This window comes from Poromitra crassiceps, assembly GCF_964638095.1.
Source record: "Poromitra crassiceps genome assembly, chromosome: 3".
NCBI classification, from domain to species: Eukaryota; Metazoa; Chordata; class Actinopteri; order Beryciformes; family Melamphaidae; genus Poromitra; species Poromitra crassiceps.
The window spans coordinates 59049428-59073893 of NC_139625.1; the positions used below are offsets into that span (position 1 = coordinate 59049428).

The 24466-nt window shown below is 45.9% G+C and overlaps 1 protein-coding gene across 1 annotated transcript in view; it reads right to left on the bottom strand.

Annotated features, from left to right (window-relative positions):
• tns1a (tensin 1a) overlaps positions 1-14502 on the bottom strand; it is a gene marked incomplete at both ends in the record, with an annotated part of 239012 nt that extends 224510 nt beyond the window's left edge. Inside the window, one exon of the mRNA XM_083634038.1 lies at positions 14407-14502. Within this exon, the coding sequence (XP_083490164.1) occupies positions 14407-14502 (96 nt within the window). The remainder of the gene's footprint in view (positions 1-14406) is intronic.
• Between the last annotated feature and the right edge of the window lie 9964 nt (positions 14503-24466).

Here is a 24466-nt window from a genome sequence, read left to right on the forward strand (position 1 = left end):
GGAAGTTGTGGCATATTACTCAATGTGGGGAGGAAGTTGTGGCATATTACTCAATGTGGGGAGGAGGTTGTGGCATATTACTCAATGTGGGGAGGAGGTTGTGGCATATTACTCAATGTGGGGAGGAAGTTGTGGCATATTACTCAATGTGGGGAGGAGGTTGTGGCATATTACTCAATGTGGGGAGGAGGTTGTGGCATATTACTCAATGTGGGGAGGAGGTTGTGGCATATTACTCAATGTGGGGAGGAGGTTGTGGCATATTACTCAATGTGGGGAGGAAGTTGTGGCATATTACTCAATGTGGGGAGGAAGTTGTGGCATATTACTCAATGTGGGGAGGAGGTTGTGGCATATTACTCAATGTGGGGAGAAAGTTGTGGCATATTACTCAATGTGGGGAGGAAGTTGTGGCATATTACTCAATGTGGGGAGGAGGTTGTGGCATATTACTCAATGTGGGGAGGAGGTTGTGGCATATTACTCAATGTGGGGAGGAGGTTGTGGCATATTACTCAATGTGGGGAGGAAGTTGTGGCATATTACTCAATGTGGGGAGGAAGTTGTGGCATATTACTCAATGTGGGGAGGAGGTTGTGGCATATTACTCAATGTGGGGAGAAAGTTGTGGCATATTACTCAATGTGGGGAGGAAGTTGTGGCATATTACTCAATGTGGGGAGAAAGTTGTGGCATATTACTCAATGTGGGGAGGAAGTTGTGGCATATTACTCAATGTGGGGAGAAAGTTGTGGCATATTACTCAATGTGGGGAGGAAGTTGTGGCATATTACTCAATGTGGGGAGGAAGTTGTGGAGCATATTACTCAATGTGGGGAGGAAGTTGTGGCATATTACTCAATGTGGGGAGGAAGTTGTGGCATATTACTCAATGTGGGGAGGAAGTTGTGGCATATTACTCAATGTGGGGAGGAAGTTGTGGCATATTACTCAATGTGGGGAGGAAGTTGTGGCATATTACTCAATGTGGGGAGGAAGGTTGTGGCATATTACTCAATGTGGGGAGGAAGGTTGTGGCATATTACTCAATGTGGGGAGGAAGTTGTGGCATATTACTCAATGTGGGGAGGAAGTTGTGGCATATTACTCAATGTGGGGAGGAAGTTGTGGCATATTACTCAATGTGGGGAGGAAGTTGTGGCATATTACTCAATGTGGGGAGGAAGTTGTGGCATATTACTCAATGTGGGGAGGAAGTTGTGGCATATTACTCAATGTGGGGAGGAAGTTGTGGAGCATATTACTCAATGTGGGGAGGAAGTTGTGGCATATTACTCAATGTGGGGAGGAAGTTGTGGCATATTACTCAATGTGGGGAGGAAGTTGTGGCATATTACTCAATGTGGGGAGGAAGTTGTGGAGCATATTACTCAATGTGGGGAGGAAGTTGTGGCATATTACTCAATGTGGGGAGGAAGTTGTGGCATATTACTCAATGTGGGGAGGAAGTTGTGGCATATTACTCAATGTGGGGAGGAAGTTGTGGAGCATATTACTCAATGTGGGGAGGAAGTTGTGGCATATTACTCAATGTGGGGAGGAAGTTGTGGAGCATATTACTCAATGTGGGGAGGAAGTTGTGGCATATTACTCAATGTGGGGAGGAAGTTGTGGAGCATATTACTCAATGTGGGGAGGAAGTTGTGGCATATTACTCAATGTGGGGAGGAAGTTGTGGAGCATATTACTCAATGTGGGGAGGAAGTTGTGGAGCATATTACTCAATGTGGGGAGGAAGTTGTGGCATATTACTCAATGTGGGGAGGAAGTTGTGGAGCATATTACTCAATGTGGGGAGGAAGTTGTGGAGCATATTACTCAATGTGGGGAGGAAGTTGTGGCATATTACTCAATGTGGGGAGGAGGTTGTGGCATATTACTCAATGTGGGGAGGAAGTTGTGGCATATTACTCAATGTGGGGAGGAAGTTGTGGCATATTACTCAATGTGGGGAGGAAGTTGTGGCATATTACTCAATGTGGGGAGAAAGTTGTGGCATATTACTCAATGTGGGGAGGAAGTTGTGGAGCATATTACTCAATGTGGGGAGGAAGTTGTGGCATATTACTCAATGTGGGGAGGAAGTTGTGGCATATTACTCAATGTGGGGAGGAAGTTGTGGAGCATATTACTCAATGTGGGGAGGAAGTTGTGGCATATTACTCAATGTGGGGAGGAAGTTGTGGCATATTACTCAATGTGGGGAGAAAGTTGTGGCATATTACTCAATGTGGGGAGGAAGTTGTGGAGCATATTACTCAATGTGGGGAGAAAGTTGTGGCATATTACTCAATGTGGGGAGGAAGTTGTGGCATATTACTCAATGTGGGGAGGAAGTTGTGGCATATTACTCAATGTGGGGAGGAAGTTGTGGCATATTACTCAATGTGGGGAGGAAGTTGTGGAGCATATTACTCAATGTGGGGAGGAAGTTGTGGCATATTACTCAATGTGGGGAGGAAGTTGTGGAGCATATTACTCAATGTGGGGAGGAAGTTGTGGCATATTACTCAATGTGGGGAGGAAGTTGTGGAGCATATTACTCAATGTGGGGAGGAAGTTGTGGCATATTACTCAATGTGGGGAGGAAGTTGTGGAGCATATTACTCAATGTGGGGAGGAAGTTGTGGCATATTACTCAATGTGGGGAGGAAGTTGTGGAGCATATTACTCAATGTGGGGAGGAAGTTGTGGAGCATATTACTCAATGTGGGGAGGAAGTTGTGGCATATTACTCAATGTGGGGAGGAAGTTGTGGAGCATATTACTCAATGTGGGGAGGAAGTTGTGGAGCATATTACTCAATGTGGGGAGGAAGTTGTGGAGCATATTACTCAATGTGGGGAGGAAGTTGTGGCATATTACTCAATGTGGGGAGGAAGTTGTGGCATATTACTCAATGTGGGGAGGTTGTGGAGCATATTACTCAATGTGGGGAGGAAGTTGTGGCATATTACTCAATGTGGGGAGGAAGTTGTGGAGCATATTACTCAATGTGGGGAGGAAGTTGTGGAGCATATTACTCAATGTGGGGAGGAAGTTGTGGCATATTACTCAATGTGGGGAGGAAGTTGTGGCATATTACTCAATGTGGGGAGGAAGTTGTGGCATATTACTCAATGTGGGAAGGAAGTTGTGGCATATTACTCAATGTGGGGAGGAAGTTGTGGCATATTACTCAATGTGGGGAGGAAGTTGTGGAGCATATTACTCAATGTGGGGAGGAAGTTGTGGCATATTACTCAATGTGGGGAGGAAGTTGTGGAGCATATTACTCAATGTGGGGAGGAAGTTGTGGCATATTACTCAATGTGGGGAGGAAGTTGTGGCATATTACTCAATGTGGGGAGGAAGTTGTGGCATATTACTCAATGTGGGGAGGAAGTTGTGGAGCATATTACTCAATGTGGGGAGGAAGTTGTGGAGCATATTACTCAATGTGGGGAGGAAGTTGTGGCATATTACTCAATGTGGGGAGGAAGTTGTGGAGCATATTACTCAATGTGGGGAGGAAGTTGTGGCATATTACTCAATGTGGGGAGGAAGTTGTGGCATATTACTCAATGTGGGGAGGAAGTTGTGGCATATTACTCAATGTGGGGAGGAAGTTGTTGCATATTACTCAATGTGGGGAGGAAGTTGTGGCATATTACTCAATGTGGGGAGGAAGTTGTGGCATATTACTCAATGTGGGGAGGAAGTTGTGGCATATTACTCAATGTGGGGAGGAAGTTGTGGCATATTACTCAATGTGGGGAGGAAGTTGTGGCATATTACTCAATGTGGGGAGGAAGTTGTGGCATATTACTCAATGTGGGGAGGAAGTTGTGGCATATTACTCAATGTGGGGAGGAAGTTGTGGAGCATATTACTCAATGTGGGGAGGAAGTTGTGGAGCATGTGATAAATAAAGCCAACAATGAATGAGGTTTTCATGCATCTGCTGGAGAGGCAATCTGGAGGGAGTGAAATAAGGAGACCATTCAGTGGACAGGTTCCCCATCACCCTCTTCTCTTTTGGCTCTCTGCAGCAGTGCCTCATGTGGCTGTCTACAGTAGTGCCTCATGTAAATGTACAGGCCTGGGGGACATTAGTTAAATGAATAGGGAGGCAAACAAACACCCAATACAGAGGGGAGGAGAGGGGAGGGGGGAGAGGAGAGGATGGCAGAGGAGAGGAGGGGAGAGGAGAGGAGAGGAGAGGAGAGGAGGGGAGAGGAGAGGGGAGGAGGGGAGAGGAGAGGAGAGGGGATGAGGGGAGAGGAGAGGAGGGGAAAGGAGAGGGGAGGAGGGGAGAGGAGAGGGGAGGAGAGGGGAGGGGAGAGGGGAGGGGAGGGGAGGAGGGGAGAGAGGAGAGAAGAGGAGGGGAGAGGAGAGGAGGGGAGGGGAGGGGGGAGGGGAGAGGAGAGGAGGGGAGAGAGGAGGGGAGAGGAGAGGGGAGGAGGGGAGAGGAGAGGAGGGGAGAGGAGAGGGGAGGAGGGGAGAGGAGAGGAGGGGAGAGGAGAGGAGAGGGGAGGAGAGGGGAGAGAGGAGGGGAGAGGAGAGGGGAGGAGGGGAGAGGAGAGGGGAGGAGGGGAGGGGAGGGGAGGAGGGGAGAGGAGAGGAGAGGAGAGGAGGGGAGAGGGGAGGAGGGGAGAGGAGAGGAGAGGAGAGGAGGGGAGAGAGGAGGGGAGAGGAGAGGAGGGGAGAGGAGAGAAGAGGGGAGGACAGGAGATGGAAAAGGAGAGGAGAGAAGAGGGGAGGAGACAGGAGGGGAGGAGAGGACAGGAGAGCAGGGCTGGGCAATCTGGACAAAAAATGATATCTCGGTTTTAGGCTGAATGGCGATATTTATATCTCAGGATTTTATACAAAGTTGGCTCAATGTTCAGTTGTAAGTCAAAGCCACATGTGAGATGCACAAGGACTTTTATTAAAGCGAGATAGGGCTGGGCGATATGGACAAAATCAAATATCACAATATTTTAGATCAAATACCTTAATATCAATGTTGCGACATATTGGATGACTATTGGTGCTTTCACAATATTGACACGATGGGATTCTTCATAAATAATCCTCAGTAGGGACGTCTGGGTAGTGTATAGAGGTAAAAGCACTCGCCTACCACCGCAGAGACCCAGGTTCAATTCCCGGCAGCGGTATTTCCGGCTTGGTCAGATGTTTGTACAGACACAATTGGCCGTGTCTGAGGGTGAGAATCCAGTGCCTCCTCTGGTCCGTCGGGGTGCCTGTTCGTGGGGGAGGGGAACTGGAGGGAACAGCATGATCCACCCACGTGCTATGTCCTGCCGGTGAAACTCTTTATTGTCAGGTGAAAAGAAGCGGCTGGTGACTGCACATGTATCAGAGGAAGCATTTGCTAATTTACAAATCTCCCCAGATCGGTAGAGGGGGTGGAGCAACGACCGGGACAGCAGGGTGAATTGGCCAAGTACAGTTAGGGAGAAAATGGGAGAAAAACCAGGGGGGGGGGAATCATGAGTAATGTGAATATAATGACTAAGTGGTTAAAGGGAAATAATAGAACAGTCTGGTAAGTTCAGAAAATTACATGATTTTACTGTGATGCTGCCTTTAAAACCAGGAAAAGACAACACGTATGCCATATTACAATACGATACGATATCTAGACGATATCTAGTCTCGTCATGATAACGATGTAATATCAATGATACAGTATATTGTCCAGGCCTACAGGAGAGTAAAGGAATGAAAGCAAAATAATGAAAGGAAGAGGAGGGCGTTATCCCTCTATGCGTAAAACACAGACGCAATACCACACCACATGAATGACAAGAAAATCTCCCTCTGCATTTCTCTCTCTCTCACACACACACACACACACACACACACACACACACATCTCCTGTAGTAAGTCGGCCTATCATGCGGGGGGAGTGTGTGAGCTACGTTGGCATGGAAACTGAACACCTCACAGCGGTCCTCAGAGGCGAGACACACACAGCCTTTACCTCTCCACTTTCACCTCCCAGCCAATCACATGACTCACTCCAGTGCTGCAGCTGGAGGGACGGAGCGGCAACACACACCGAATGGCCGGTAATGTACACTGCAAAAAATAACCCAGACTACCTCACAAGCCATTTAAAGGCCCCCTCCAGTCAGTTTTCCGAGCTGTATAACCATCGGTGTTCTATTCAAACGTTCTAATAGTTTGCATGTTTGCACGTCATCTGATTCTGCACCAAAGAACTTACATTGATCAGAGCATGTGAGCGGAGCGGAGGGATTTTGGCTTGAGCGGTGAGCGGGGACCAGAGTGGTACCAGAGCGAAAGTTGGAGCGGCACCGATCACCCGCTCAGTCCCGCTCCAGTTTCGATCACAACATGTTCGAACCAGAATGCATCGGTGCGTGGCCATGTGCACGCCCAATATTTTCTTGCCAGCTGCTGCGAGACGAGAAGGAAGAGAAACGAGCATGCAGCTGACTCTGCTGAGCTCATGTTATTTGTAGTGAGCAATGCCCATTGCCCAGGCATTTAAACGCAAATTAAAACACCCTGGCCTTTTTATTTTTTTTATTCTTTTGAGCGGAGCGGAGCGGTGAGTGCGAGCGGGTGAAATCTGTATCGAGCGGAAATCTGTATTATCACGTGCAGTGAGCCGTTGTAAATATGCCAAATAAATAAATAAATGCATTAACAGCATATTAAATAGCCTAATCTTGTGTGACCTAAATGCAATAATTAATAGCATATTAAATAGGCTATCCTAATATTGCGTGACCTATAAGATATAGGCTGTTGCCAGGCCCACCACAGACTCAAGCTGATTAGGCTACCGCTTCACAAACGAGCAGAGATAATTCATTAGAATTGCGCAAATACTTGGGCCAAATAATCTGCACGGCAACTAAAGTGCATGGCTCTCCCGTATAGGCTACCAAACATGACTCTGGAATGAAATGCAGTCGGGAAACAAGCGCGAGTGATTGATTGATTGATTCGCCCGTCATAGGCTGTCAATTTAGCGGAGGTAAAAAGACAGCCTATGTCGGGCGAATCAATCAATCAATCAATCAATCGCTTGCACTTGTTGCCAACGCTCGTATGATATGAGGAGATTAATCAAAATGCTTACCACAAATAAAGCCAAATTTTAGCTGCATTGTTTTTTCATCAAGGCAATGTCCAGAAGATATTGGTTTATGAGTGTCTGCAAATGCAGATAGATAGGCTACAGTAGGAGCGTGCATGTTGTCTGTGTTTCAATAACGAAAGCCTCCTTACCGAGAATGATGTGCCTGTTGAATGCTGACCAATTAAATATTCTTGCTGCAAAATCGGCTTCTTAACAACACTGTAATAAAGATCGACTATAGAGGCTATAAACAATAGACTATAGAGAAATAATGGTCGGTAAATATTCTATATGGCCGTAATTCTGGAACGTTACTGGCTGCATTGGCCGTCTGAAAAAATGCCTAGCGGAATCCCTGCTTGGAAGACACGGTGGCTCAGTGGTTAGCAGCACTGTTGCCTCCCAGCAAGAAGGTCCTCGGTTCAAACCTCGGTCCGTCCCATGTCCTTTCTGTGTGGAGTTTGCATGTTCTCCCCGTGTTGGTGTGGGTTTCCTCCCACCATCACAAACATGTATGTTAGGGTTAATACTCCTGTCAGTGCCCCTGACCAAGGCACTGGCAAAATAACGAGTTGGTCCCCGGGTGCTGCACTGCGGCTGCCCATGGGGATAAATAAAGGATAACTTAACTTAACTTAACACCGACGTAACATTACCTTAGCTGCAAGCTGCATTATTGCTTTATTATCAACAACCGGCCAACGGATTTCAAAGTAGACGTCTCAGTGGAAAGAGCGTGATTCGGTTAACAGTTGAAACATTTGGTCACTCAGTGGCCAGTGAAGTGGTTACAGCAGCGGGCTTAGATAACGACGTGGCTAACAGCTAGGTATTTAACATGCCAGCTCGTCCTCATCATTACATGAAGTATCACTATTATTATTATTATTATTATTATTATATAGCGTTCCATTGAGTCATACGTCATGGTTAGAGTAAGTGGTGAAATAAAAGTGATTCTTTCTTTTTTTACATAGGACAGTAGGCAGACAGGAAAGGTGGGGAGAGAGAGAGGGGATGACATGCGGCAAAGGACCGCAGGTCGGATTCGAACGCGGGCCGTGCGAACGGCCGAGCCTTCGTGGTATGCGTGCTACCAGGTGAGCTACCAGGACGCACAAATAAAAGTGATTCTGATTCAATTTTAGCAACAGCTTATTTTTTTACCGTAAGCACAAAATTAGGTTATTTGTCAAAAAATACAGCCGTGAACAGTGTGGCGAATCAACACGGCATGGTCACAACTCAGCAACACACAAAATATCTTAATAAAAATGACAAAATACACAGGCTTTAAGCCACTATTGAGTCACAAAATACTGTTTTTCTTCAAACGAGTTGGGGGGGGGGGGGGGGGGCCTGCCAATGGGGTGAGATGATAACCTTGCGAGGCAGCTGGGTTCACGTGAGATCATGAGATCACAATCACACGATAAATCCATTTGCCATTGGTTTGAATCTGAACCAGCAGTGGTTCACACCAATCAACGTCCTATGAGGCAACTAGGGGCAGGCTTTGGTGTGACGCCAGCGAGAGCGAGCCTGTGATAGACAGATGGTTCATCCAATCATCTGCCAAGTATAAGTGCCTGCCCCTTTGAAACGGTTTCCCGAGTGAGTCCCGAGATGGTTATGTAAAACAAACCATCTGGCAGTGTCAGGTTATTGAGATGATGCCACTTTGGGTCAACTTGTTTGTTGACAAAGCTTCCAAAGGGTTTTAAGCAAACAAATAAGAGCAAAGGTCAAAGTCATGAAATAAAATAAAGACACAAGATTAAAAAAACAAAACAGTAAAGGGTCAGAAAAATCAACTGTGGGGAAAAAAAAACAATTAGCTAAAAAAATTGATAAGGTATACGAGGGATCAGGATGTTGGTAAACAAACGGCTTCAACAGACTTCCGGGTGCAACTGCTGTTTGTTTTGAACAACAGTTCATGGTGAAACCATGCCCTATTTGAACTGTAACTACTCCTTCATACTTTAAGCTAAACACTCCATTTAAACTTCGAAAGAGTCACCACTTTTAGGACTCCAACACCTTAATTCAGCTTTAATTTATCTTTTGTACTGTTTGAGAAATCGCAGTTTAGGTTTTATACTTTTTCAGCCGTTATAATGGGACCCTATGGAGACAGCATTGAGTGTGTCTCACTCTAGCAGGCTGTACTTTTTTACTGAATTCACAAACTGCGACAGTTCACACAACTTTAACACGACATACATACATTTATATTATACATCAGACCCTTGAGCTACTTCTGCTGTAACTCACCATGTCAAAATATAAGCGATGTGATGTCTAGTTTTTGAGATACAGTATTAACGTTTGTTGGGCACAGCTTTTCAGCTTTATCTCATACTACCGTAGTTAACTGCTGCAGTGGCACCCAGAAGTGCTTTTTTGTTGTGACTTGTGATGTCACGCTGATTCCTTCCTAGTGATCCTGCTTGCCTAAGCTCTTTCCTATGAGCCCATGAGTCTATGAGCCTTGATGGCACTTCTTTTGCAGTGCAGACAAGTCAGGATCGGCTTGAAAATGGTCTCCAGCAGGGTAAAAAAAGAAAAAGAAAAGAAAAAAACACATTCAACTCATGATAGTCTCAGTAACCACTCGCTATATGGCAAGCCAATGTGATCTATGGGAAACTGCAGTAAGAGCATGGGGAGATATAGTGCAGTAGAGCCATAGTCCCCCCCCCCCCCCCCATCACAAACTGACTGCAACAGATGAAACAGGCAGCAAGTGTTGAAGGCCACAAGTTACCCCCTTGTTATTCTCAATTTAGAAGAAGCCTAACCGCCAATACAGAGTGTACAGCCTTGAAATCCCCTGCAGTAACTGGCATGAGGTGACTGCAGACTAGCAGAATTGTGCTCTCTCCATCAGCCAAGCAATCCAACTGGACAAAGATGCATTCCAACCATGCTGCCATCCAACCTGCCAACCTGCCATCCCTTCAGGACCTGCACACAGCCAGGACACTGAAGCGTCTCATAAGATCTTCAGGACCTGCACACAGCCAGGACACTGAAGCGTCTCATAAGATCTTCAGGACCTGCACACAGCCAGGACACTGAAGCGTCTCATAAGATCTTCAGGACCTGCACACAGCCAGGACACTGAAGCGTCTCATAAGATCATGGCCGACCCCTCCCATCCCAAACACAAAACTCTCCCCCTTGGCAAGAGACTGAGGTCTGTCAAGACCAGAACCTCTCGCCACAAGAGCAGCTTCTTCCCAACTGCCATCGGCCTCATCAACAAGGCCCAAAAGCCCCCTCTACCAAGGACCCTACCACCCCCCTCCAATACCCCCTGAACACAGTTGAATCCCCCCCGCCATCAAACGTGACTACAGCTACAACAGCTGGACTACACTCGTTACATAAAGTATTAGAGCTGCTACTTCTACCAGAATGTCTACTCCATTAGATTACTCTTGTTAACTACATTGCCGCGCTTGGACTGTAAATACCTATTTAATTTAATGCCTATTTAACTCGGACTGTAAATTCATATTTAATGCCTACTTAACACGCGTCCAATTCGTGTGTATATTGGACTGCACTTGCAATGTTGTGATTTTGTCTTTAGATATTTTTCCTTTTTTTATCTTCTGAATATTGATATGACCACTACGCTGCATACACTAAGACAAATTCCTCCAAGGTAATCTTGCATATTGTGGCAATAAAAGTGATTCTGAAAATTCCCATAATTCCCATGCTTTACTGGTTAATATGGCAACTCTTGTGGCAGTCAGGAAGCTTGTTAATGCTCCTTTTTTCTTTCTCACCCCCCCCTTTATGAATAAGAAATGTCAGACTACACACCTTGATAGCTATTGCATGAAATCAATAATACCCTTTAGGATGTTATTAACTCATTGAGTGCCAATGACGACTAAAGTCGTCAATTCAAATAGTAACGTAGAGTGCCAATGACGACTAAAGTCGTCAATTGCGTTTTTTGACGGTGGGACGTGGATCAAAGCCTGATGCATCTCCTGTAAAAATATGGGGGATGTTGAAGGTGTATAAGCTACTTTACGGACCCATTAGGTGGCGACAGTGCTCTCCAGATTAGAGAAAGGTGAGGAAAAAAACAGAGAAGAAGCCGTGGGCACACGGAAACCGATGCATGCTGTAACGTTAGCTGTGCCTGTGAACAGCAGCCAATCTGCTCCCACAATTGAGCCTTTCTGTCTGTTGCGATAGCCCCTCCACATGATTAGTTGCCAGAAAAGGAGCACCCGTGACCCGACACCAGCGTCTTTCTGAAAAGATAAATTATTCTCAGCTGGAAGCGCTGGGAGCCAGCGACAAAAACGGCAGAACGCTGTGAAAATAGGCTGGGTGCAGCCAGCGCACTTCGAAACGTGCAGCGGAAAATTCAGAGCAGAGAGCCACCAGAGACACTCCCACGGAGGAGGGGTTTGCAGTTGAGGGGGGTGGGGCACGCAGGGCACCATACAACACCGACCCAGACAGCAGGCTCGATGGACAGATTGGCAAACACAAGCTAGAATATCTGATGCCCACCAGCAGTAAATCAAGACCAGCAAGAAGGTGTAGGGTCTGCGCACGCAGGGGCCAGCGCTGCTGGTTGCAGCTAAAAAATATTATTTTGCAATCAAAATTCCTTTGTTTTCGCTGTTTTATTGAAGGAAATTATTTTTGAGGTGTCACTACATCAGAAAATATTAGCTTCAGAGTCAGTGATGTGCTTGAAATGCTTCATTTCACAAAAGGCTCATTATCTCAGCTTCTAGTTTGAAACGTCTGTTTTTGCTGAAACCAACCTATCTTCTACTGCTCATAACTAAAGAACGGAAAATGATATCAATAAACTTTTTTGCTGATGATACAAGATAGTCTCATCGTTCTTTGGGTGTGTTCGGTGTTTACATAATATATATATATATATATATATAATAATATTTACGTAATATCACACAATATTCTGTGGGTCTTGAGAAATCACTGAAAACGCTCTGAAAGGGCTGGCACTGGGAGCATCCGTTTTCCAAAAGTGGCTGGCACTCAATGAGTTAATAACCGTCACAACTTTGGCACCTCCTACTATGCTGCATTAGCACTGTACCTGTAATCATATAGTATAACAAAAAAACCTTGGTATTATTGCTGTAATCAACACTGCAAAGCAAATCATTTCAAACAACGACTGAGAAGAAATCGGTCCTACGGGCTTTGCGGTAGAAATGAACTAGAGTAGAGGTTTGGGGTAAATCCACTATTGAAAGAGCAATTATTAACAAAAATAATAATAATTGTGCCAGGCTGCCAGCGCTTTCATTCACAGCAATTTCTCAAATCTTTATGGTGGGGAAACAGGAAACTCCAAAAGAAAATGCACTCGATAGAAAAAGGCATTAGCGGGAGGAGGGATAGGAGGAATTAGGCCAAATCGAATGCTAAGGTGTGTGTACGCTGACAGGACAGTCAAATAAATGTGTCAATGAATAGAGAGAATGGGTTGGAGATGCATTGTATAGGATAGAGGAGGTATATAATGAGTGTGTGTGTGTGTGTCTGTGTGTGAGTACATGCATCTGTGTATGTGCAAAGGCACTAACAAGCACAAATACACACACACACACACACACACACACACACACACACACACATAAGAGAGTGTGTCTCGGAGAGGGTGTGTGTGTGTGTGTGTGTGTGTGTGTGTGTGTGTGTGTGTGATTGTGGTGAGATTGAACACGGACGTAGAGATAAGGAGCTGCGGCATTGGGGCGGGGGGTGGTGGGGCTTTGTGGGGGAGTGGGGGTTGAAGAGACGGGCGGCTGCAGCACTACAGACTTCACCACCAGCACAAACATCCCATTATAAAACCACCACTGACCAAACGGACCAAGCTCCATGTTAGGTTTCAACACTTTTGGACCAATGGATGGGTCCAGTATTCAAGGTTCCCACAGTGTCACAGCAAAAAAAAAGTCCTAAATGGTGTCTTTACTTCATGTTAATACTTATCACTAGGGGCCAGATTATTTGTAAAAACTGCTGAGAATGCAGTGCATTATGCTTCTGAATTGGTCACTGTTTCTTGCCTTGGGATGACTGCTATGAAAAAAAAGCCTCTCTTTGCTCCAGAGAAGAAAAAACATGCCAGGAGTGGGAATAATTTCCCAAAATTATCCCACCTATCACCATTCATCAGAAGATCACCTCGGGCGCTGTTTCTGTCCTCTTGTGTGTGTGTGTGTGTGTGTGTGTGTGTGTGTGTGTGTGTGGGTGTGTGTGTGTGTGTGTGTGTGTGTGTGTGTGTGTGTGTGTGCGTGTGCATGTGCGTGAGTGTGTGTCTGTGTGTAAAGGTGTCTGGTGTATGTGTGTGTGTGTGTGTGTGTGTGTAGGGGGAGATAGTGCTGTTTAGACATACCGGAGTTGTTACACATGATTGATTATGTGCTATAACAGAAAGAGAGAGAAAGAGAAAGAGAGAGGGAATACATTACCAAAGATTGCAGTCCAATTTGAGCTAATATCATTGGCTCCGGGGAAACAGACAAAGAAACGGAGCATGCATTCAACTGATACCATTCAATGAACTCCGTTCGGCCTCTGCTGCACATTCACATGCACCATAATACGATCATCATATACGATCATCATATACGATCATCATATACGATCATCGAAATATGGCGCAGGGGACGGAAGCCTCACAACCCCCATTAGAAACCAGCCTATACAGCCTGAAAGCAATGCCATGAGATGGATGGGTCTACGCAAACCCCCCAATGATGGTGCAATACCATTCTGCAAGGTGACCCTATGTACCTAGGTGTGGAGGAACACTGGCCGGACATGGATCCTGTCCAGGTGTTTGATGTGACTAACCTGGCACCGACTGGCAGATCCTGAATCTATGCCACCATCCTTATCTGGACCTGCCACCTGGACCGCTTGGAGATGTAACACTGACCTTGGATCAACACTTAAGAGGGACGCTGACCGTGGTCTTTGCAAGCCTGTGGTCCACGGGCCACTCGCCAAAGCAAATTTTCACAGCTACGTCATTTGGTCATTGACTTAAAGCTGCCTGTAGCCACTTGATGGTTGCCCGTTGTGATGTACGTTCCATGCAGGAGGAGAATCCCTGAGATTTCACAAACTATTTTGCAATGTAAGGGCATTCAGAAGACATGAAAGACATGAGTCCATTGAATCCCTTCTCATTTCTCTACATTGGCAACATATCAGCCCCCCCCCCCCCCCCCCCCCCTTCATGTAGTCTTACCTTGTCTCGCTTGGCCCCCCGCAGAGGGAAGAAGCAGGCGAAGAGGAACTTGCCCCAGCTGATGACGGCAGCCAGGCACCAGTTGAGGCGAGCCATGCCTGTGTCCGTCCTGTCTTGTCTGCCACCCTCTTATCTCCCCTCCTCAGCTCCGGGATATGATCCTATACACACCCCCAGCCCCCCAAAAAAAGAACGCTGTCAAGCGGAGGACCCCCGTAACGACAGGAGACCCCTCGCCCCAAATCCGCAGAGCAGTGGAAAATAAAATGTTCCTTTGAGTCGGACCAGTGGTGGGAATGTTGTCCCTTGTCTTTTTCTTTTTTTTGGGGGTTCGGCTACCTCTCTGGCTGTGCGTCTGCCATTCCAATTTGCAGGAGAGAGGGGGGTTGTGGGGGGGGTTAAGCCACCGGCGTCCCACGTACAGACTAGACTCTTGAATCGTCTAGAGGGACCCGGAGCATCAAGAGCCTAGAACTGTCTGTCTGCCTGCCTTCCAGTCCATCTGTCTGTCTCTAGAACTGTCTGCCTGCCTTCCAGTCCATCTGTCTGTCTCTAGAGCTGTCTGTCTGCCTGCCTTCCAGCCCATCTGTCTGTCTCTAGAACTGTCTGTCTGCCTGCCTTCCAGTCCATCTGTCTGTCTCTAGAGCTGTCTGTCTGCCTGCCTTCCAGTCCATCTGTCTGTCTCTAGAGCTGTCTGTCTGCCTGCCAGTCCATCTGTCTGTCTCTAGAACTGTCTGTCTGTCTGCCTTCCAGTCCATCTGTCTGTCTCTAGAACTGTCTGTCTGCCTGCCTTCCAGTCCATCTGTCTGTCTCTAGAGCTGTCTGTCTGCCTGCCTTCCAGTCCATCTGTCTGTCTCTAGAGCTGTCTGTCTGCCTGCCTTCCAGTCCATCTGTCTGTCTCTAGAGCTGTCTGTCTGCCTGCCTTCCAGTCCATCTGTCTGTCTCTAGAGCTGTCTGTCTGCCTGCCTTCCAGTCCATCTGTCTGTCTCTAGAGCTGTCTGTCTCTCTCCTCTGCCCGTCTCCACAGCCCCGGCCCAGATGAGTCAGTCCTCAAAGTGTGATGATCGCCGTCGGCTGCATAATGCGAAGAGCCCGATCGACGACACCGTTACACATATCACACACACACACACAAGCTGGCATGCCCGCACTCGCACTCACACTCACACACACTCTGGCTCTCACACGCACACACACCACACACACACCACACACACACGCTTGCCCACAAAACGCCGTCCTCCTCGCACATACATCCACAGGCAGGCAGAAGAGCCCTCCTCTTCACAAGGCTCCCCTACGGCTCAGGATCCCCGGTGCTAGGTGCTCACACACTCCGCTTGCACACACTCCTCTCTCTCTCTCTCTCTCACATATACACTGATGCTGCAGCACTTACTCAGCCAGCGCGGGAGGAGGGGAGCAGGAGAGAGTGAGGTGGGGGGGGGGGGGGGGGGAGGTGCTGAAATGACTGGGAACAGAATGGTTGGAACTGGTAGAGAGAGAAAAAATGTATAGAGAGAGGGATGGCGAAACAGAGGGGAGCATGTATTGCGAGTGGCAGATTGAGTGTATTTCCTTCGTTGTGCATACAGTACCAGTGTATTTGCAGCACAAAGTATGAAATATGGAGATACTGAGAAGAGGAGTTCAACCCAACGCCGCCGAAGACAAGACGGTGAAGTGCGTATGAATGAAAGTGCGCATCAAGTAGTGATGGGGTGGGGGGGTCGAGCGAGAGGCGCGGGAGAGAGAGAGAGAAAGACAGAGAGAGAGAGAGAGAGAGAGAGAGAGAGAGAGAAAGACAGAGAGAGAGAAAGACAGAGAGAGACAGAGAGAGAGAGAGAGACAGAGAGAGAGAGAGAGAGAGAGAGAGAAAGACAGAGAGAGAGAGAGAGAGAGAAAGAGGAGAAAGACAGAGTAAATCAACGAGGGCGAGATGGAGGGATGCGAGGGGAAGGGAAAGAGAGGGAAAAAAGGAAGGCACTGAGTCGCAGGGACAGACGGAGAGGCAGGGGGACAATGTGTTGGAGAATACTGAGCAGAGACTAATGGTGAACACACACACACACACACGCACCCACACACACGGAAACGCACACACGCACGCACACACACGCACGCACACACACGCGCAGCCGTCACGGTGCAGGGCTGATACAAGGCAGGCACAGGGTGAGATGATTGTAGTGTGTATGTGTGTGTGGAAAATTGGGTCGAGGGAGAGAGCGAGGGACCGAGAGACAGAGAGAGAGAGGGAGAAAGGGAGGACAGAGGATGAGAGAGGGGTGTTGAATCATTGTGTCTTGGGTGATTATCTCTCTCTCTCTCTCTCTCTCTCTCTCTCCCTCACACACACACACGCACGCACACAAGCACACACACGCAGACATGCACGCACACACACACACGCACACACACACGACTGCAGGTGGTGCACAGGCTCGTTCGCTGTGTGCTGCAGTCTCTCTACGCTTCAGTGGGAGCACATTTTCACTGCAGAACGCTTTTCTCTGCTACACCCCCCTTCCCCCCCTCTCCCGCCAGCACACCACCGCCACACCAACGCAATCACAACACATCAAAGCAATGAGCGAGGGGGATAAAGTGAGAGAGGATACTGTTCTATCAAGCAAAGCTCGCTTAGCCGAGGGGGGAGAAGGGGAGGGGGGCAATGGGGGGTTGGGGCAAATAAGGGAGAATGTCATGGATTGTTTGGCTACATGGAAATGCTCTAGCAATTAATAAAGAAAAACAAAAAGGAAAATATTCCCTCAATTGACAAAGGGTGTGATCATGACGTTAATGCGTTTATTTTATCGTGTATATTGAAATCATTCAGCGATATGTAACATTGATGTCATGTATTCAATATTCATATTTGTTCCTGCATTTATTAAAATCGTCTGACAGGTCATGACTCGCATAAGTGGATCTGGACATATCAACTGAAATACTAAGCATATTAGGCTATGCATTTTGAAACTATTCAGAAGAATATCATGTTGCCGTGTCTGTTGTGTATGCGTATATAAAATACCAGTGGAGCCAATGAATGAAGCAACGCCCTTCCCTCCCTCAACAACTGCTACCAAGATTCTCTTGAGCAAGGCAGCTGTTAGTAAAACGCTCATGCCTTTCACGAAGCACGAAAGACATAAGCATTCCATAAGTGTTCCTGGTATAATCAGGCGTGATTTTGATGAGGGAAAATTCACCCACCTTGCTCTATGATCTTGCTCATTGTAGTCTTGATTTGTGAGCGTGAATCGCTCCCTCCTAAAGATAGAAACAAGTTACAGTAAAAATACATATGCAAATAGAACCGCTCCCTCCTAAAGATAGAAACAAGTTACAGTAAAAATACACACACAGATAGAACCACTCCCTCCTAAAGATAGAAACAAGTTACAGTAAAAATACACACAGAATATAGAACCACTCCCTCCTAAAGATAGAAACAAATTACAGTAAAAATACATACGCAGATAGAAGCGCTCCCTCCTAAAACAAGATAGAAACAAGTTACAGTAAAATTACACACGCAGATAGAACCACTCCCTCCTAAAGATAGAAACAAGTTACAGTAAAAATAGATACGCTCACTCCTAAAGATAGAAACAAGTTACAGTAAAAATAGAATCGCTCCCTCCTAAAGATAGAAACAAGTTACAGTAAAAATAGATCTGCTCACTCCTAAAGATAGAAACAAGTTACAGTAAAAATACACACGCAGATAGAGCCGCTCCCTCCTAAAGATAGAAACAAGTTACAGTAAAAATACATATGCAGATAGAACCGCTCCCTCCTAAAGATAGAAACAAGTTACAGTAAAAATACATACGGAGATAGAACCGCTCCCTCCTAAAGATAGACAAGTTACAGCAAAAATACACACGCAGATAGAACCGCTCCCTCCTAAAGATAGACAAGTTACAGTAAAAATACACACGCAGATAGTCTTACATTGTTATATAACATCAATGTGTTTGGTTCAGTAGATTGTAGAAAATGTACTCCCTTGGTATACCCACTTTCCCTCAACGTGCCTCTTCTACTTTAGTATGTGACTTCCTACACTTCCCAGAATGCCTTTCAACCGTCCCGGAGAACAGGCGTGAACCAGCTGCTTTCAGTCAAAGGTGGGTGTTTGGGCTTATGAATATACGTAGCTAGCTAGAAAACTACTTAATGAACACTGTATCATTAGCCGCGTTCTGAATCGTTCACTCATTCACTCACTCACTATTCCCATATAGTGTTTATCATATAGTGAACTATATGGAGAATGATCAAAATTAGTTTTGGACACTACACAGATCTTTTTCCTGGAGATCATTGCGTCACCAGATGCGCCGGGGATTCATGTGATGCAAGCAATCCGCGTCCACTATCACATAAACAACTGAGCTCACGAGCAGATTGAGATGTCCTCAGGTAGTATTGATGTTGTATGTTTTGACTGGTAAATCCTAAATAAATCATTGAAATTCGAATTATGTGCATGTGTGGTTTTGTCAACTATGGTGCTGTATCCTAATAGCAGTTTGCTGGTCAAGTAGCTTACAAGCTTATTACGACTTTCTTCTTCTCCTTCGGTAAAGACAACCACATTGTGGTATACCGGCGAACATTTTGGGTAAATTCGCTGTTCACTAGAAATCGCTGTGCATTGTGGGTATTTTATAGTGGACTAAATAGTGAATCAAATTAACAGTTTAGAATTCAGACACTATTAACACGTTCACTGCCAACAACGTGTATACACGTTTTCAGAATCCAGCTGTTGACTGCCAACAACGTGTAAACACGTCGTTGGCATCGATTTTTTTTTTTTGACGGTGGGTTGTGCATCTAACCCTTTTACATATCTTATATAAGTATTGGACGTGTACAACGTGTACAACCCATTCCACCGACCCACTAAGTGGCGACAAGGAAGTAGGAAGGCAAGCAAAAAGCAGTGTGATCCATTTCCATTCTCATGAAAATGGATTGGCGGAGGCACTTTCATTTTCGCGCTGATTGCTGGCGGTGCGGGATTGCAAACTTGCCTGGTGGATTGCGGATGGAGCACACTTTGAGGCACGCAGCGTAAATATGACCAGAGTCGCAGGGGCTTCATCGGAGCTCTCGGCCAGGGCTCCGGGAGGCGGGCGAGTCCAGCCGGGCTTCCTCGGGGAGCGGCCACGCAGACAGGCACAGCCAGGCACAGCCGCACAGCGGCAGCGGGGCAGTGAGACCGGTGACAAGCTTGTGGTGCAGCAGGCGATTTTGCCTTGCAAAATAGCACCAAATTGGAAACAGCCATAAAAGGCTTTTAGAATGGGATTTTCAACCCATTCTTTTTTGTTTCTTTTTCGCTCTAATTTAGAGTAATTTAATTTCTATTCAGAAATTTATTTGAGAGGTCGAGAGTATGAGAAAGTGCATTTGCACAGGTAGGAAAGTGCTTGTGACACGGCGCTGCAGCCAAGAAGAACGCCCACGGAGGGAGGAGTTGAGCAGAGGGGAGTTTCCTGCTGTTATGGAGGAAATTACTGTTCAAAACTATTGTTTAGGTCTTACTGATGCCAAAAATGAATGGTTAAAGTGACTGTTCTATCGAATTTCACAAAAAGCCGTTTATCTCTGAATCTTTTTTCTGACGCTGAAACCATGCTGTATTCAATTGCTAATGCTTACATAACTACTAACTCTACAAACTAACTCTTTTAGACAGAGAAAGTACACATTCTATTAGTACTTTTGAGATATTGTATGTTCACAAACTCCAAGCAGAAAAGAATCCTCGGCTCTTGTAAAATGAGCCAGAATCCTCAAAAAACGGCTTGGCAGAAGCTACCTACAGCAAAAAAACCCGGCTGGCAGTCAATGTGTTAAAAAAATGGTGACACACTAAATAGTATTTCTGTCATAGGGACCGATTCCGAACAGGGCTTATGATCCTGAATCTGAACCACCAGTGGTTCGTACCAAATAGCGAGCGTCCTATGAGGCAGCTACGGGTGGGATTGAGGTGTGACAACAGTGAGGCCGTGATAGACATGATAGACAGATGGTTCATCCAATCACCTGCCAGGTATTTTTTGAAAGTGTCTGCCCCTTTTAAATGGTTTCCCAAGCGATTTCCCAGATGGTTCTGTGAACCAAACCCTCTGGCAGTGTCAGGTTAGGGGGGGATCATAGGGAATACATTAATTTTATTCAACATGTTTTGTTGTTGTTCAGTGAAAGAATCCATGAACCTTTTACTCACAAATAAAGTTAAAAATAAAAATGTAGCATTATAATAATAATGCATGTCTGCTTATGACAAAACAAAATGTTTATATTTATGTCTGTACTGTATACTGTATGATAAGGTAAATACAGTCACTGTAGTATAACTTTTCCATAACGTTTCCAGTTAATTGCCGTTAATTCCCATAGAAAGTTCTAACTTTGAATATTGGGAACACGCAAAGAAATTGTCAAAATTTCAAAAATTCCTGAGCTTAACTTCCCCTGGAAAATTTCTGGAAACTGACCAGAAATCTTCCGCCCCTTTGCAACCCTATTTATGCTTATATTTTAAATGGTTGAAAATGTTTACAATATCAAATTCCATCTGCAGGAATGAGAGGAAAGTAAGATGTTGGCTATGCAATCGTTTGCAAGGGACACGTAAGCTTGAGAAGGTGCCAGTCCTGTTAGCATTGCAGAGTTACTAAATCACACTATTTACAGTCTGTTGACAATGTTCAAAGCAAAATATATATGGCTGACATCATCACAGGTTAACAAAAATAGAAATATTTTACAATTTGGTTCATTGATGATACTAGAACTCCGCCAACAAGTGAGCAGTCGACATCCATGTCTGTCCAGACTTTGACGTTTGAGCCAAATGTGAAGAAATTCCATCAAGGTGTTCCTGAGATATCGCGTTAACGAGCTAGAAAATGGCGTCCGTGAGGTCACAGTGACCTTGAATTTTGACCTTTGACAACCAAAATCTAATCAGTTCATCCTTGAGTCCAAGTGGACGTTTGAGGCAAAGGTGATGAAATTCAGTCAAGGCGTTCCTGAGATATCACGTTAACGAGCTAGAAAATGGCGTCCGTGAGGTCACAGTGACCTTGAATTTTGACCTTTGACAACCAAAATCTAATCAGTTCATCCTTGAGTCCAAGTGGACGTTTGAGCCGAAATTTGCCGAAATTCTGTCAAAATGTTCCTGAGAAATCGCGTTAACGATCATCGGACGGACATATGTACGGACAACCCGAAACATGCCTCTGGCTCGGCTATCGCCAGCGGAGGCATAATAAAATATACAGCAGGTGACTAGTGCATAGTACGCTGCATGCATGTTTTTGGATTCAGCCCTGCATACTACCCACAGTGCAGATCTTTGTGAGCAAATCTGACAGCACTGTACAGTACTGTGTACATCTCAGTGTGTGACTGGGCATGTGTCCCACTCTCTTGGCAATGTACTAACCTTTCTCATTAAGCATAAGCAACTTGCATAAACACTGCTGACTTCTATTGACCGGCCTGTCACAGTGTCACACTGCCTATCTCTTTGACTGGCCTGTCACAGTGTCACACTGCCTATCTCTTTGACTGGCCTGTCACAGTGTCACACTGCCTATCCCTTTGACTGGCCTGTCACAGTGTCACACTGCCTATCTCTTTGACTGGCCTGTCACAGTGTCACACTGCCTATCTCTTTGACTGGCCTGTCACAGTGTCACACTGCCTATCTCTTTGACTGGCCTGTCACAGTGTCACACTGCCTATCTCTTTGACTGGCCTGTCACAGTGTCACACTGCCTATCTCTTTGACTGGCCTGTCACAGTGTCACACTGCCTATCTCTTTGACTGGCCTGTCACAGTGTCACACTGCCTATCTCTTTGACTGGCCTGTCACAGTGTCACACTGCCTTTCCCTTTGACTGGCCTGTCACAGTGTCACACTGCCTATCCCTTTGACTGGCCTGTCACAGTGTCACACTGCCTTTCCCTTTGACTGGCCTGTCACAGTGTCACACTGGCAACCCCGAGAAAAAGTGTTGGCTGCCAAAAAATAGTACCAGTTCTTCCTCAATGACTTCCCCCGTCATCTGGTGCAGGATCAGCATCACTCTTGTTGCATTACTACAGGGATAGAGATCCAGTCCCTCCCCTTCCAGTCAGACCCTATGCGCACCAGCATCTGAAAAAAATATGAATGGCGGTGAACAGAGAGAGCCGTTACTTTTTTTATCCTGTTTTAATTGTGCCATGGGGTACACATATCATGTTTGTCAATAAATCAGAAAGACTACGCACAACCAGTCGCATAAGTGACGTATCTGCCGCCAGGCCATGTTGTTGTTCGTGTGACGTATATTGTGCGACATGAGAGATGTAGTCAATATGAGCGGTTTAATACAAAACTAAACGTTACGTTTCAATTTCAGGGCAAACTGTGACTTTCTTGACATGCATAGTTATCTTTTAAATGGACAAAATTTACATGTGGACCTCATGGCACAATTCAAACGGTATAAAAAAAGTATCGTAATTTTTATTGCACGATTGTATATCATCTTAAGAGGACTGATTACAGTCGGACTAGCTTGGGACCATACAGTTAGTTACACAATAACTCTGGTATGAGAAAATCATTGAGTGCATATGTTTGCCACATAACATGGTAGACAGTTCCTAATTATTCTGAATGTATATAGGATTGTGCACAGAATGGCTTGTATTCTTGATTTTGGAGAAACTGAATGAAGCTGAAACTACAATCAAATTAACACTTGCCGGGCATCTGGGTAGTGTAGAGGTAAAAGCTCTCGCCTACCACCGCGGAGACCCAGGTTCAATTCCACACAGCGGTACTTCCGGCTTGATCAGACATTCCTACAGACACAATTGGCCGTGTCTGCGGGTGGGAAGCCGGTGGGCTATGAGTCCTGTTCACTGCACTAGTGCCGCCTCTGGTCAGTCGGAGAGCCTGTTTGGGGGGAGGGGAACTGGGGGGGAATAGCGTGATCCTCCCACACTGTACCTCCTGCAGGTAAATCTCCGATTGTCCTTGCTGTCAGGTGAAAAGAAGTGACTGGCGACTGCACATGTATCAGAGGAAGCATGCTAGTCTATGGCTCTCCCCAGATTGGCAGAGGGGGTGGATCAACGACTAGGACAGGGAATTGGCCAAGTACAATTGGGGGGAAATGGGAGAAAAAAAAAGGAAAGAAAGAAACACTTGCCCATATAAAACTAATTACTGTGGAGAGGAGTTATTGATGGCACTTCCAATCCTTAGACCGACTGGGAGTCTGGGTGGGGGAGGGGGAATGACTAATGCAGCTACTGTGGTTGTACTGGGCAACTAGCAGCTGTGAATGTGTGTAACTGCATGAAGGATGCTACAGAAAAAGAGCATGCAGTCTCAACTAGCAGCTGTGAATGTGTGTAACTGCATGAAGGATGATACAGAAAAAGAGCATGCAGTCTCAACTAGCAGCTGTGAATGTGTGTAACTGCATGAAGGATGCTACAGAAAAAGAGCATGCAGTCTCAACTAGCAGCTGTGAATGTGTGTAACTGCATGAAGGATGATACAGAAAAAGAGCATGCAGTCTCAACTAGCAGCTGTGAATGTGTGTAACTGCATGAAGGATGCTACAGAAAAAGAGCATGCAGTCTCAACTAGCAGCTGTGAATGTGTGTAACTGCATGAAGGATGCTACAGAAAAAGAGCATGCAGTCTCAACTAGCAGCTGTGAATGTGTGTAACTGCATGAAGGATGCTACAGAAAAAGAGCATGCAGTCTCAACTAGCAGCTGTGAATGGAAAAGAGCATGCAGTCTATGTAACTGCATGAAGGATTCTACAGGAAAAGAGCATGCAGTCTGTGTAACTGCATGAAGGATTCTACAGGAAAAGAGCATGCAGTCTGTGTAACTGCATGAAAGATGCTACAGGAAAAGAGCATGCAGTCTGTGTAACTGCATGAAGGATGCTACAGGAAAAGAGCATGCAGTCTATGTAACTGCATGAAGGATGCTACAGGAAAA